This window comes from Vigna unguiculata, chromosome 4, assembly GCF_004118075.2.
Source record: "Vigna unguiculata cultivar IT97K-499-35 chromosome 4, ASM411807v1, whole genome shotgun sequence".
Classification (NCBI taxonomy): Eukaryota; Viridiplantae; Streptophyta; class Magnoliopsida; order Fabales; family Fabaceae; genus Vigna; species Vigna unguiculata.
Window position 1 is genome coordinate 34,780,065 of NC_040282.1, and position 15,999 is coordinate 34,796,063.

At 36.6% G+C, this 15,999-nt stretch overlaps 1 protein-coding gene and 1 pseudogene across 1 annotated transcript; both read right to left on the reverse strand.

Moving 5' to 3' along the window:
- Window positions 1-516: 516 nt before the first annotated feature.
- On the reverse strand, window positions 517-4,770 carry LOC114182218 (TMV resistance protein N-like). The gene is made up of 5 exons (XM_028069035.1): window positions 4,177-4,770; window positions 2,703-3,807; window positions 2,251-2,541; window positions 1,120-1,914; window positions 517-1,039 (listed from the first exon to the last, which is right to left on the reverse strand). The coding sequence occupies exons 1-5, from the start codon at window positions 4,641-4,643 to the stop codon at window positions 575-577; spliced, it is 3,123 nt and encodes a 1,040-aa protein (XP_027924836.1). The 5' UTR covers window positions 4,644-4,770; the 3' UTR covers window positions 517-574.
- A 982-nt stretch (window positions 4,771-5,752) lies between these two features.
- Window positions 5,753-15,516, reverse strand: LOC114182215 (annotated as a pseudogene).
- Window positions 15,517-15,999: the final 483 nt, after the last annotated feature.

Sequence of the window (15,999 nt, forward strand, 5' to 3'; positions counted from 1 at the left end):
AAGTATTTAATTTCAACTTTTTTTCTTGATATAAATGTTAATTAATGTTTTAAAAATTGAACATATATGTTGTACAAAGTTGACAAAGTATATATAAATAAAAACAAATAAATTAATTAGAAGTTATTTTTTTATGGAAACCTTCATGCTAAAATTAAATCTAAATTTGATTATTTCATTTTATGAAAATTTTATTAGTTACTCATACAATAGTTTTATAATTTAATTTAATTTTTCGCTTATGGATCTTATTTTTCTAGCAAATTTAAAACCATTCCATATGATGAGAGTTTAACTTTTGTAATGTCATTCAAAAATTTAAATAAGTCAATTCCACGTATCAAGGTATGTTCCCAAAGAAAAGTTAAGAGGTTCACAATTTGGTTGATTAGAAAAATTAATAATTTAGATAACTAGATAGAAAAAAAACGCTTAAAACCAGAAAGATTGAAAGCACGAAGTCATGAAGGATTTTGAAAATATATGTTTTACAATGTAAACCCAAATAAAGTTGTGATGAGAGTTGTAAATAAAATGAGAGCTAACATAAAGCGAAAGAAGAAAAGAAGAAAAGCTATAAAGGATAATCGTATCTTATGTCCTCCATGCTCCTCCTTTCCGTTTTGACTACATGGATTCCCATTCCTTTAATGAGTGAGGTATCAAACATACCTTGATACGTAACCTCCACATGCTTCCACTCTTCTTCTAAAGGCATTTCCATCAGATCATCTTGGAAAGGTAACACTCGTAGATCAAAGAGGTACACATGATCCAATTCCACAATCCCCTCTTCTCTCTTCAAATAATAACTATAATCATAAGAGCCTCGAAGTAGGCCATTGATTAACACCATTGGTTTAACTAGTTCTGCATATTCAGGCTGCTGTAAAGATAAAATAAGAAGACAAACAACTTTTGCGGGAAATTTATTACGAAACCAGAAACAAATTGAAGGTCCCCGACTTTGTTTTTCGAACCATCTTGGGATACTTCCTCCTGGAAAGATAAAATCAGTCTCTCTAGCCTCGTGAAGTTGCTGCTAGTCACAATTCATCAACAATTCAGCAAATCAACAATATATTATCAAACCAAATTCATTAAAAACAAGACAAAAACCTGATTTAAGAACATGCTTGAACTCGAGGAAGTCAATGATCTACAGTCTTTCGCCCTGAACTTTCTCAACTTTGGTGGAATCCCTCTAATTTCCTGTAGATACTTGCAATAACTCACATCAAGATCATCCAGGTGCTGAAATTCTTTGATGCACTCAGGAAGGAATGTGATATTAGTTCCCGATAGGTTTAAAGACGTCACTGTGGTCAACTGCGTGAAATCTGCTGAAAAAATATCATCATTCAGGTCGCAATACATAACCCCAAACGAACGTAGATTTGAAGATACCGTTGAGCCCACTTCTTCGCCATCTTTTGAATTTATCCATTTCCACTCCTTGCATCCAAAAACTCTAAAATGGGTCAATGCAGACGTCAAGATATTGCTATTTAACCGAAGAAAATGACATCCTGTCATTTCTAAGTATCGGAGTCCTGTAAGATTTTGAAATGAAACTGGCAACTCTTTTATCATGGGAAGTCTAACCAAACGAAGTTTCTTTATTTTTCCCGTCTTTCCTAAGATTTCTGGAAAATTCTCAAGACTAAAACAGTCTGAAAGTTCTAGTTCTTCAAGAGAAGGCAAGTTGAGAGGTGGAAATCTCTTAAGCTCCGCGCACTCTTCCGCAATCAATATTTTAAGTTTAGTCAGAAAACCAACTGAGTCGTCTACTGCAATTAAACTCGCACATTCTTTAAAAGAAAGCTTTTCCAAATTTGGGAGATGAGATACGTTAGGTATCTGTGTTAAAAGATTGCAGTAGTCAAAATTCAATTCGGTTAGATTCTCGAACTTCTGCAAAGAAAACAATGAGAACAAGAGATAAGAACATAATGAATAACTTGGAAGTGTATTTACAAATTTGATTTTCTGACACAACTGAGGTTATTGCCTTTTTTAAATACAACTTCAATAAGAAGTCGTATCACTACGACTTCAGGAAATTGAACAAACTTCGATAGAGATTTAGTTCGTATTCAAGTGATACGACGTCTTATTGCTGAAGTCGTCCGAGATGACTTCCCCTAACTGTACTTTTTTAAAAAGTTGCCTATTTTCGTAGGGAATTATCTCATTTGTGTAAGAAAGCCTACAAATTTACGAGATGAGGAATATATTCCGTAAACTTGCCTTTGATGAGCCGGGGAATTTAAATGACGTAAAATCACTATCAGGTAACTTGCATATCAAAAGTTTGTTCGGATCAAAATTCGATGGAAAACAATTTGAAGGGTATCCATGCCATTCCAATACTCTCAAACTTTCTGGAAAACAATTGGGACCTCCAGAAATTTTGCAATTTCTAATAATAAGTGCTTTAAGGTTTTTCATATTTCCAAAGGCGTTTCCATTCCAATCCAGTCTTTCTACTTCCTTATATATCGAGATATCAAGACATAGAATCTCAATCATGCTAGTTTCCTGTTAATGCAAAGAAGCACACATATCAAGTAGTTTTGTGTAACAAATCCAGAGAAATTGCAAATCATCTAGACAAAAATAACTAGGATAGAGATATATGATTAAAAAGAAACATATATCAATTTGAGAAACAAAACCAATCATCCATGAGTCTCACTTACTGTGTTCTCCTTTAAAACTTGAATTATAACTTTAGGTAACGATATTCTCCTGCGCTTCCCTAACCCTTCTGGTGATTCTTGCTGGTCAATTTGTCTACCCATCTCCTCAATCAGGTCGTGTATTTCAACTGTACTCCACCAACCAATCTTTATGAGAGATTTGTCAACCAACACACTAATATGATGTTTCATGCAGTCATCATAAATAGCACCAAGAATATCTTCCACCTCTCTTAATGCATATCCTTTGAAGCAACAAGCTATGTCAAGAAAAACACTCTTCTCTTCTCTCTCCAGACCCTCAAAGCTTACTTTAAGTATCTCTAAGATTTGATTGTTAGGAATTCTTTTATATTGATTGATAGCAGATTTCCATTTTTCTACACTTTTTCCAGCCAAGTTAGAACCTATTACTTCCAAAGCCAATGGAAGGCCAGAAGCATAAGTTACTGCATGATTCAAGACCTCCACGTAACTTGCATCAACCTGTTCCGTTTTGAAAGCTTTCCTTGTAAGCAACTGAAGAGCATCATCTTTGTTCAATGGATTGACCTCATATGTTTCTTTGACATGATGAGATGCAAGCGGTTGTGTATCTCGAGTTGTGATGACGACCCTGCTGCCAGGACCAAACCAATCTGGGCTTCCAGCCAGTGCCTGTAACTGCTCGCACGTGTCAACATCATCAAGAATCAAGAGAACCTTCTTTCGCTGCAACCTTCGTTGTATCATTGAAATTCCTTCGTGCTTACTTGCTAACTTGATGTCCTTCTCTCCAAGTATTTTTGAGAGAAGAATGCTTTGGAGGTGTTCCAGCCCATCCTTGTTTGATTTCTCTCGCACGTTTCCAAGAAAACAAGAACCATCAAAACAGCCAGCAATCAAATTATAAAGTGCTAAAGCGAGTGTTGTTTTTCCAACACCGCCCATTCCATGGATCCCTATCATGTGGAATCCATCACCACATTCAACATTTAGAAGCTTCCTTAGTCGAAGCACTTGTGGGCCTAGTCCAACAGTGTAATCCGCATGTAAACGAGCAGGATTAATCTTTTGGCAGACCTGGTCCACAACACTCCCAATAAACTTGTATTCGTACCCATCACTATTTCAAACAAAAAGGTTTAGTGAAACTAAAATTGTTATGAAATCAGAAAACGTTAAAGAGCTGTAACACCAAAATAAAACAGACAAAATAAATACCAGTACCAGTCCTTTTTACTTTATCACTACCTTACTGTTCCCACAAAAAGGTTTATCATTAAATCGAATCTGACAAGACAAAGGAAACAGAAAATAAAATCCTAAAAGTATTTAGAAAAGTCCCAGTCAAATATTGAGGCATTTTGTCCATGTCTTAATACTTGAAATTTGTATGGTCAAGGTTACCACGAATTTTAACGTTAAATCATAAGAGAGGTAAAACATAATCCAAGAAAAATTGTGAAGTAAAAAGATTCGTAAGGTGGTGTACCAGTCTTTGAAATGATAGCCAGACAAATCAGCCACTTGACGCAGAGCCATCTTCCATTTCTGCACCTTCTCCACATCTTCAAACCTTCTCTGACGCTTTGTCAATGCTTCTCCATAACTCTCTTTCTGGTGTCTCACGTCTGAAGGATCCACCTTATAAAATACTGGTATAACAAGTAGTCCTTTATTCTTGCAGTCAAGGATGACTACAAGTTCATCCAAGCAGAAGGAGGAAGAAGCATAGTTCTTAGAGAGCACAACGATGGCAATCCTAGAGTCTTCAATTGCCTTCGCAAGTGCTGGTGTGATTTCCTCTCCACTCTGAAGATCCTCATCATCGATGAAAGTGTGAATTCCTCTGTCACACAGAGCTTTGTAGAGATTGCCGGTGAAACCATGACGCGTGTCTTCCCCTCTAAAGCTGAGGAACACATCATATGTGAATGCAGGGGAATTTTGAATCGCCATTGGAACAAAATTTAGAGTGATAATGGTGTGAGCGTGTTGGACCTGTAAGTGGAATCAAATGAAACTTGGTATAAATATGAAATTGGAAGAGGAAATCAAGTAGAGTGAAGTAGCAAACAGCAATTAGCGTGGGTTCCTGTTGTACGTTAAAGAATAGTCAACACAATAATGCTCAACTTATGGTCATCTTATAAAGATAATATACTATAAACTCACATAATTAACCAAGTTGGTTGCTTTACTTCATTTTCACTCTGTTAATTCTATCTATCCAAATCGTTCAGTTTAAATTTATTTGTTTGATTAATTTAATTTTTTAATCCACATTTGTTCATAATGGTTTTAAAATATTTTTTTTGCACTATCTCTTACTTATATATAGAATAACAGTTTTTTTGTCACATTTATTACTTACTATTGGTTTTTTAGTTTTGTTCTCAATCTTAATTTTTCTTTTCTTTTTACTTACGTACTATAAAAATATCACACATTTATTTTGACACTGTTTGTAATTACTTTTCTATCAATTTAAAACTCAATCTACCGAATAATATTTGAGAAAATAAAAAATAGTTTATCTCGACTATAAATATGGGTATATAATACTAATCAATTTCGACTACGGCAAGTACACGTTAAACAGAGTTGTTTCTGTAATCAATTTCCATCTTTGTCGGTGAGAAAACAGGGTTGTTGAATAAAAATGTTGAATTCGACTACGGCAAGTACACGTTAAACAAATAGCAGGACCACTGAAGCTTGAGTCCATGTTCATGCTAACATATAATCATTTTTCAAACTTGGACAAACTAAAGTAAGATTTAATAAATGCTTCTTGTCATTGCTTGTAAACTTTGTGTGGAACTTTGTCCACTCTTTTTTATGAAATACTAGAATGTGATTCAAATACCATATGAATTACGGCTTATTATTTGAATTTGTTTTAGTGAGTCTTCTACAAGTAACTCTTGAGTCTTTGTTCGGTGAATAACAAGATTTCATTTCTCTCTTTCACTTCTCTCTTCTCTCTCGTGTGCTATCTTATTGTTCTAACACTTTTTATGCTTTATACAAATTAAAAATACAATATACGTCCTATATAAAGTCCTTTTATATGAGTACAAAATCACCACTCTTGCTAACCTTTGTAATACGTTACTAAAATGAGTTACTAACAATTGGCATCAGAAAGCATTATTGTTGAGGGCCTTAAGAGTGGAGAGAAAATACACCAGTACTTGTGAAGAAAAGTCCAAGATTGCCATTAATGTGCTCTCTACAAACCATGTTTCTTCTTTTTGTTTAGATGAACTTTCAATCATTCTTGATTCTCTACTTTTATGTTGGTGTAAGGATCATCATATCGAATATCCTCCATGATGATGTTTTTGTCTTTCACTACTTGGACTCCCGTAGCTTTAATCACTGAGGTCTCAAACACACCCTCATAGGTAACCTCCACATGCTTCCATTCCTTTTCTAAACCCACGCCCATCAGAGCACCATGGGAAAGAAACCTCCGCAGATCAAAGAGATTCGTGTAATCCGATTCCAACATCTCCACTTTTGTTTTCATAGGATTAGAAAGACATTTTCTAACTTTTCCATTGATGAACACCATGGGTGTAACAAACATGAAAGAGCACATTACAGGTGCAATAAGAAGACAAAGAACTTTGGCAGGGAATTTATTTCGAAACCAGAAAGAGATCGAAGGTCCATTGCTTTGTTTGTCCAACCACTCTGGAATTCTTCATCCTGGAAATATAAACTCAGTCCCTCCCACCTCGTGAAGTTGCTGCTGATCACAATTCACCAACAATTCATTAGATGAACAATATATTATCAAATCAAACTCATTAAAAACAAGACAAAACCTGATTTAACAGCATGCTTGAACCCAATGAAGTCAATGATGTGCACTTTATTGCCCTGAAACTTTTCAAGTTTGGTGGAAGCCCTCTAATTTGATGTAGATTCTTGCAGTAACTCACATCAAGAGCATTCAGGTGGTGAAATTCTTTCATGCATTCAGGAAGGAATGTGACATTACCGTTAACCAGCCGTAACTGTCTTACTTGAGCCAACTGAGTGAAACCTGCTGAAAAAAATTCATAGTGGTGATGCAACTGACAGAAAAAGCACCTCAGGACAAGTTTTCCTGCTGTCCGGATCTCCAATATCTTGGAGTTCAAAGAAGCAAACGATGGTCGCCCTCTCCACTTGTGAAGCAGAATACATTGCTGCGTGTTCTGCAGCTTGCCAGGCACTATGGCTCACGGCCTTACTCAAAGAATTGAAGATGTTTAATGATGACACTGTAGAATTACTAGTGGATAGCAAATCAGCTATTGATCTAGCCAAAAACCCAGTGTCTCACGGAAGAAGCAAGCATATCGACACTAAATACCATTTTTTGCGAGATCAAGTTAGCAGGGGAAGCATCAAATCGAAGCATTGCAGGACTGAACTTCAATTAGCTGATGTCATGACTAAAGCTTTGAAGTACGAGAGGTTCAATGAGATGAGAACATCCCTGAATGTTCTTGATTTCCATTTGTAAAAGTTTTTTAATCAGTGAAGGGTGTTAGGTTGTGATTAAGAAATCTGTTTTAGTTTGTTCGATGCTGACTTGTATATAAGTCATTCTTTACATTTAGTTGTACATTGCTCATCATTAGTGTGATTAGACATTTTCACTTTGTCTAAATAAAAATCTTCTCAGAGCAGCTTTCTTTTAGCGGTGCCTCTTTGTTCCAACAGCAAGAACCCCAAAACGATTGTACATTTGAAGATACTGTTGAGCCCACATCTTCTTCACCCTCTTTTGATTTTACCCATTTCCACTCCTTGCAAGTAAGAACGTAGAGCCTAGTCAGTTCGGGCGTCAAGATATTGCCACTTAAGTGAACAAAATCACAGTTCAAGTCTAACTCTTGCAGTCCAGTAAGATTTTGAAATGAATCTGGTAATTCTTTGATGGGAAGTTTAAGCAAACTAAGTTTCCTTATGTTTCCCATCTTTCCCAATATTTCTGGAAAATTCTCAAGACTGAAACAATACGAAAGTTCTAGTCTTTCAAGAGAAGTCAAGTTGAGAGGCGGATATCTTCGTAGCTTCTCGCATCTTTCAGCAATTAGTATTTTGAGTTAGTCAGAAAACCAACAGAGTTGTGAACTGAAACTAAACTCTCACACCATTTAAATGAAAGTTTCTCCAAGTTTGGCAGATTAGATATGTCATGTATCCGTGTTAAATGTTTGCAGTAGTCAAATTTCAAGACGGTTAGATTCTCAAACTTCTGCAGAAAAAATAATAAGGAAAAAAAATAAGAATCAATGAATAAATTTAAATGCATTTATCAATTAACAATATCAGGAAAATATATTCTTTAAATTTGCCTTTGATGAGCCATGGAATTCAAATGATGTAAAGCAACTGTCAGGTAATTTGCATATGACAAGTTTGTTGGGATAAAAATCATATGGTAAACAAGGTGAAGGATATCTCCACCATTCCAGTACTGTCAACTTATTTGGAAGATATTTGGGACCTTTGGAAAATTTACAATTTCTAATAATAAGTATTTTGAGGTTTTCCATGTCCAGGAAGGGCATTCCATTCCATTCCACCACTTCTCCTCTGTTAGATGGGGAGAGATCCAGACATACCATTTCAATCTCACCTGTTCCCTGTTATTCCACAAGACAAATCAACCATAATATATATGTCAGACTTCAATATAAAGTTAAAGAAAAAAAACACAAGTACAACATGACCATATGATAGACAAAAAAGGGAATCAAGAAGAGAAACCTAACCATTCACGAGTCTCACTCACCTTGTTGCATTTTAGAACTTGGATTATATCTTTCGGTAACCATAATCTCTTGCGCTTCCCTGGTTCTTTCGGTGATTCTTTCTGGTCAATTTGTCTACCCATGTCCTTAATCAAGTCGTGCAATTCAACTGTTCCACCCCGACTAACCTTTATGAGAGATTTTTCAACCAACACCCCGATATGATGTTTCATGCAGTCATCATAAAGAGCTCGAAGCATAATCTCAACCTCTGTCAATTTATATCCTTTGAAGCAACAAGCAATGTCAAGAAAAACACTTTTCTCTTCTTCCTCCAAAGCATCGAAACTTACTTTAAGAATCTCTAGGATTTGATTGTTAGGAATTCTTTTATATTGGTTGATAGCAGATTTCCACTCTTCCACACTTTTTGCAAACAGGTTGGAACCAATTACTTCCAAAGCCAATGGAAGGCCAGAAGCATAAATTACCACTTCATTTAAGACCTCCACGTAACGAGGATCAACATGTTCCGTTTTGAAAGCTTTCCATGTAAGCAACTGAAGAGCATCATCTTTATTCAATGTCTTGACCTCATATGTTGTTTTGACCTGATGAGATGCAAGCAGATGTATATCTCGAGTTGTGATGATGACCCTGCTGCCGGGACCAAACCAATCAGGGCTTCCAGCCAGTGTCTGTAGCTGCTCGTACCTGTCAACGTCATCAAGAATCAAGAGAACCTTCTTTCGCTGCAACCTTTGTTGTATCATTGAAATCCCTTGATGCTCACTTGTTAAGTTGATGTCCTTCGCTCCAAGTAGGTTCGAAAGAAGAATGCTTTGGAGGTGTTCCAGCCCATGCTTTTTTGATTTCTCTCTCACGTTTTGAACAAAACAAGAACTATCAAAACAGTCAGCAATCAAATTATAAAGTGCTAAAGCGAGTGTTGTTTTTCCTACACCACCCATTCCATGGATCCCTGTCATGTGGAATCCATCACCAGATTCAACGTTTAGAAGCTTTCTTACTTCTACCACTTGCGGCCCTAGTCCAACAGGGTAATCCGCAACATGTAAACGAGCAGGATTAATCTTGTGGCAGACCCAGTCCACAACATTCCCAATAAACTTGAATTCGTACCCATTACTATTTCAAACAAAAAGGTTTAATGAGGCTAAAATTGTTAAAAAATCAGAAAACTATATAGAGCTGTAAAACCAAAATAAAACAGAAAAGAGTGTTGTTTGTGAAGTTGCAATAAAAAGAGGGAAAAAAACAGTAAACTTCAATTTTGTGAGTGTAGGTTGTGTGGTACAAAATTTTTCTTTTTGATTATTACACAGATGTGTAAATCTGCACAAAAAAAATACCAGCACCAATCGTTTTTACTTAATCACTAACGGTACAGCTAACTGTGCCCACGAAAAGGTTTATCATTAAATCGAATCTGAGAAGACAGAGGAAACAGAAAATAAAATCTTAAAAGTGTTAAAGTATTTAGAAAAGTCCCTGGTAAAAATTGAGACCGGTCCATGTCTTAATACTTGTAATTTGTATGGTAAAGGGTAACAAGAATTTTAACGTTATATCATTAGAGAAGTAAAACTTAATCCAAGAAAAGTAATGAAGTAAAAAGATTGGTAAGGTGGTGTACCCGTCTTTGAAATGATACCCAGACAAGTCAGCCACTTGACGCAGAGCCATCTTCCATTTCTGCAACTTCTCTTTCTTATCTTTAAACCTTCTCTGATGCTTAGTCAATGCTTCTCCATAACTACCTTTTTCATGTGTTACATCTGAAGGATTCACCTTATAAAAGAGCGGTATAAGAAACAATCCTTGGGTGTGACAGTGAAGGATTGTTGCAAGTTCATCCAAGCAGAAGGAGGAAGAAGCATAGTTCTTAGAGAGCACAACGATGGCAATCCTTCTTAGAATCTGTTAATCTGTTTTAAAACAGTTTTTCTGTTTTTATTCTGCAGTTACTTCTTTTTACCTTTTCTTTATATAAGGAACTTCGTTCCTCTAAAACTATAACCTCTGTAACCATCTTTTGCTTACACCAATAATAAGGGATCTTTTTCTTCGCTTATGCTTTCGTTTTTTCTGATCACCATTCTGCTATCATGATCTTCTGCCAAGCACCTTGCTGTTTTCTTCCTCCTACGTTTCAGTTATGAGGGACCATGCAGTCTAATATGGTATCAGAGCTCTTCGATTGAAGAGCTCTGCTGCGCCCGGTTTGCTTACTCTGATTCTTTCATTTGTCTTGCTGTTATTTCCTTTTTCTTTCACGGTTTTATCTTCCTTCTTTCTTCACCATGACTAAAGAAGAGATTTCTGAAAAAATGTCCATCACCAGTGAAGGTCACCTTTACCTACATCCTGGAGAAAGTCCAGCGGTTGCTCTTGTGTCGCCGGTGTTAGATCCTAGAAATTACCATTCATGGAGCAGGTCTATGTTAACAGCCTTGAGTGCCAAGAACGAACTACAGTTCGTGAACGGGGTCGCTACTGAACCAGAAAAAGGTGATCCTTCACATAATGCCTGGATAAGATGCAATAATATGGTAGTTTCTTGGCTTGTGCACTCTGTTTCACCTCAAATTAGGCAATTTGTTCTGTGGATTGAGAACGCTGAAGAGATATGGAAAGATCTCAAGGTTTGGTTCTTTCAAGGTGATCTACTCCGTATTTCATACCTTCAATCAGACGCGTCACAGTTAAAACAAGGGGACCAAACTGTTAGCGATTATTTCACAAAATTAAGGGTCATCTGGGATGAACTTCAGAACTTTCGTCCGGATCCCATTTGTAGCTGCAAAGATCTTTGCAAGGTTTCAGAATTAGTCATCCAAAGCAAATCTGAGGATCGTGAGATGCAGTTTCTGAGAGGCTTGAATGAGCAGTACGGTAATATCAAATCTCACGTTCTATTAATGGATCCTTTACCTCCTATTTCGAAAATTTTTTCCTATGTGATGCAGCAAGAAAGACAATTGTTCAGGAATCATATGATTGGTAATCAAGAAAATAAAATTGTGGCCGCTGCAAATAATTCAGCAACCACATGCTCCTTTTGCGGGAAAAGCGGTCATGTTGAATCCGTTTGTTACAACAAGAATGGGTTTCCTAATAATAAAGGGGGAAAGTGTGTCTGCACCCATTGTGGTAAAAATGGCCACACTGTGGATGTTTGTTATAGGAAGCATGGATTTCCACCTACCGGTCATAAAACCTTCAGTACTAAAGCCAAATTCAACGAACCCAAGAATGATGAAGATGACCAGGAGGTGAAATTTACTCAACAACAGTATCAAGCTTTAATGGCTTTAATCAAACCTGGGGGTGATTCTGATAACACCACTCATAAACAAAGTCACGTCGGTAGCATCTACTCTAACACTGTTGAGCCAGGTAATATCTTTAATTGTCGTAGTTTCTTTCATAATAATGAGAAATGGATTATAGATTGAGGGGCTACAGATCATGTTGCCATAAACCTTGATTCTTTTACTTCATATAAAATGATTAATCATGTCAAAATAAACCTTCCCAATGGTACTTGTATTAATGCCACTCACAAAGGAGATATCAAGTTGAATAATGGTATTATACTGCATAATGTTCTCTTTATACCCGATTTCAACTATAACTTGATATCTATTTCAAAGTTAGTAGTAGATTCTCAAGTACATGTTGTTTTCACTAACTCTGGCTGCCTCATTCAGGACCAAGTGAGCAAAAAGATGATTGGTTCAGTTAGCTTTCATGAAGGACTATACGTTTTGTCTGACTCTAAGAATTCTGTTAATTCTGCTTGTAGTAATACATGGCATAGAAGGCTAGGCCACCTATCTGATCAAAGGTTACACATCTTGAAAAGTAAACATGATTATATAGATATCAGAAATGAACACTGTGATGTATGCCATATGGCAAAACAAAAGAAACTTTCTTTTTCCAATAGTCAATCTCGTGCTGATAAATGTTTCAATCTCATTCATGTTGACATATGGGGTCCTGCACCCACTCCTTCTTTACATGGTCATCGCTACTTCTTAACTGTCATTGATGATTTTAGTAGGTACTCTTGGATATATCTCATGCATAATAAATCTGAAACCAGAACACATCTCACTAACTTCATTAACTTTGTTGAAAATCAGTTTGAAACCAAAGTGAAAGTGATTAGGAGTGACAATGGCCGTGAATTTAAAACGAATGAGTTCTTTAGCTTTAAGGGCATTATACACCAAACCAGTTGTGTAGAGACTCCCGAACGGAATGGGATTGCCGAGAGAAAGCACCAACACTTGCTCAATGTAACTAGGGCTTTACTTTTTCAATCTAAAATATCAACACCTTTTTGGTCTTATGCACTCACTCATGCTGCTTTCTTGATTAATATAACCCCTACTCCTTTTCTCCAAAATTCTACTCCCTATGAAAAATTATATGGTGATTCTTATAATTTTAAAAATCTTAAAGTGTTTGGATGTTTGTGTTATATGCAAACTATATCTGCTAAGCGTTCTAAGTTTGATCCTCGTACAAAACCTGGCATTTTTCTTGGTTTCCCATCTAATACAAAAGGGTACATAGTGTTTGATTTGAAGCATCATGATATCAAAGTGTCTCGTAATGTCTTGTTCTATGAAGATGTTTTTCCTAGCTGCATTAACATTGATGATTCTGCTGTTAGCAAAACTGATATATGTTTGCCTGTTAATCAATCATACAACTCTACTTTTGATTAGCCCGATAATGCATATAGTGATACTGTTGGTGTTGAGCAATATGATATCAGTGAACAAGCTAACACGTCTGCACATTCTGAAATCATTACCCAAGTTAACAACTCTGAACAATCTAGTACTGTTGACATTGGTCATAGAAGATCTCACAGAACTAAAAATATTCATGCATATTTGAAAGATTATCATACAGATTTAGTCTGTGTCAAATCTTCAAAATACCCCATTCAGTCATATGTTTCTCCATCTAGGTTATCTTCTCATTTCCAACAGGTCACTCTCAACATTGATAGTCATAGTGAGCCAAAATCCTTCAACGAAGCTGTTCAAGACTCTAATTGGAGAGATGCCATGGATACGGAGTTAAAAGCTCTTGAACAAAACAAGACATGGACGTTAGTCAAGCTCCCTACCAACTGCTCCTCTATAGGTTGTAAATGGGTCTACAAGTTAAAACATAAATGGGTCTACAAAGCCCGCTTAGTCACAAAAGGATTCACTCAACTCGAAGGAATGGACTTTCATGACACCTTTGCGCCCAGACTTACAACAGTACGTATGATACTTGTTGTGTCTGCCATTAAAGATTGGCAATTGATCCAGCTTGACGTCAATAATGCGTTCTTGCACGGTGAGTTAGATGAAACTATATATATGGATATGCCTCCTGGAATGAAGAAAACAGATCCTCAGCAGGTATGCCTTTTACACAAATCTCTATATGGCCTCCGACAAGCTAGCCGTCAGTGGTATGCTCAACTATCATCTTTTCTTCTTAGTCACAATTTTAAACAATCATCTGCTGACCACTCCTTGTTCATTCATAACAATCAAGGTAAAATCACACTTCTCTTAGTTTATGTTGATGACATAATTATCACAGGAGATAATGTGGAAAATACCCATCGTATAACTGCTTTACTTGATCAACGTTTTAAACTGAAGAACTTGGGAAATCTGAACTACTTTCTTGGCTTTGAAATTGCCCGAGGCAATAAAGGAATAATTCTTTCTCAAAGAAAATACACCATCGACTTGTTATCTGAAACTGGCATGTTAAATTGCTCTCCTGTGAGCACTCCTATGAATTTCTCTGTCAAGTATCATGCAGATGGTGAAGCCCTTCCTGATCCCACAACCTATCGTAGACTCATTGGGAAACTTATCTACTTGACCAACACAAGGCCCGACATCACTTATGTTGTCAATCATCTTAGTCAATATGTCTTTGCACCAACTATGGATCATCATCAAGCGGTGTTCAGAATCCTTCGATATCTAAAGGGATCCATTGGACAAGGGATCTTTCTTGATGCAAAGAGTGATATTCAACTCAAATCCTATAATGATTCCGACTGGGCTGGGTGCACTGACACATGACGATCGGTAACAAGCTTTCTGGTCTATCTAGGGAACACCCTCATAGCATGGAAATCAAAGAAACATGCCACCATATCTAGGAGCTCCTCTGAAGCAGAATATCGGGCTTTAGCACAAACTGTATGTGAAGTTCAGTGGCTTACTCATATGCTGCACGATCTGAATATCACAATGGCACAATCTGCAACCATTTACTGTGACAACACTTCTGCCATCAAAATTGCCAATAACCCTGTTTTCCATGAGCGTACTAAGCACATAGAGATTGATTGCCACACTATAAGAGAAAAGATTCAGCAAGGCTTGGTCAAACTCCTTCCTGTCAGAACCAATCATCAACTTGTCGACATTATGACAAAGGCTCTCCCTCCTAGACTCTTCACTCAGCTCAACTCCAAGCTTGGCAATCTTAATATATATTGCCAGCTTGCGGGGGGTCTTAGAATCTATTAATTTGTTTTAAAACAGTTTTTCTGTTTTTATTCTGCAGTTACTTCTTTTTACCTTTTCTGTATATAAGGAACTTCTTTCCTCTAAAACTATAACCTCTGTAACCATCTTTTGCTTACACCAATAATAAGGGAACTTTTTCTTCGCTTATGCTTTCGCTTTTTCTGATCACTATTCTGCTATCACGATCTTCTGTCAAGCACCTTACTGTTTTCTTCCTCCTACGTTTCAGTTATGAGGGACCATGCAGTCTAATAATCCTAGACTCTTCAATTGCTTTCAGAAGTGCTGGTGTGATTTCATCTCCACGCTGAAGTTCCTCATCATCGATGAAAGTGTGAATTCCCCTGTCACAGAGCTTTGTAGAGATTGCCGGTGAAACCATAACGCGTGTCTTCCCCTCTAAAGCTGAGGAACACATCGTACGTGAACCTACGGGAACCAGGAGTTGCCATTAGAACAAAGTCTCGAGTGATAATTGTTAGCGTCTTGGGACTGTATATGGAATCAAACTTTGAATAAACATGAAATTGGAGGAGTAAAATGTATGGTAATGCAGAGTGAAGTGCCAAACAGTAATTAGCGTGGTCTTTTGGAAAATTAATATCCTCGTGTTGTTTCGGTCTTTCTGATTTGCCTCACACTGGTCAATGCAAACAATAGCCACACAATACTGCTCCACTTATGTTATTAACATTCATTTATAAAGATTATAAATTATAAAATGACATAATTAACTTGGATTAGTTCACTTGATTTTCACCTTTGATAATTCTATACCCAATCCAAACAGTTGAGTTTAAATTGATTTGTTTGATTAAGTTGGGTTGATCTAAGTCATATTCATTCCTAATAATCTCAAACTATTGTTTTTACTACTTCCATTCATACGTGCACTTTGATTTTCTTTGCAACTACATCTCTTGTAATGAAAAAAAATTATTTTTAAATTATTGATTCATTTCC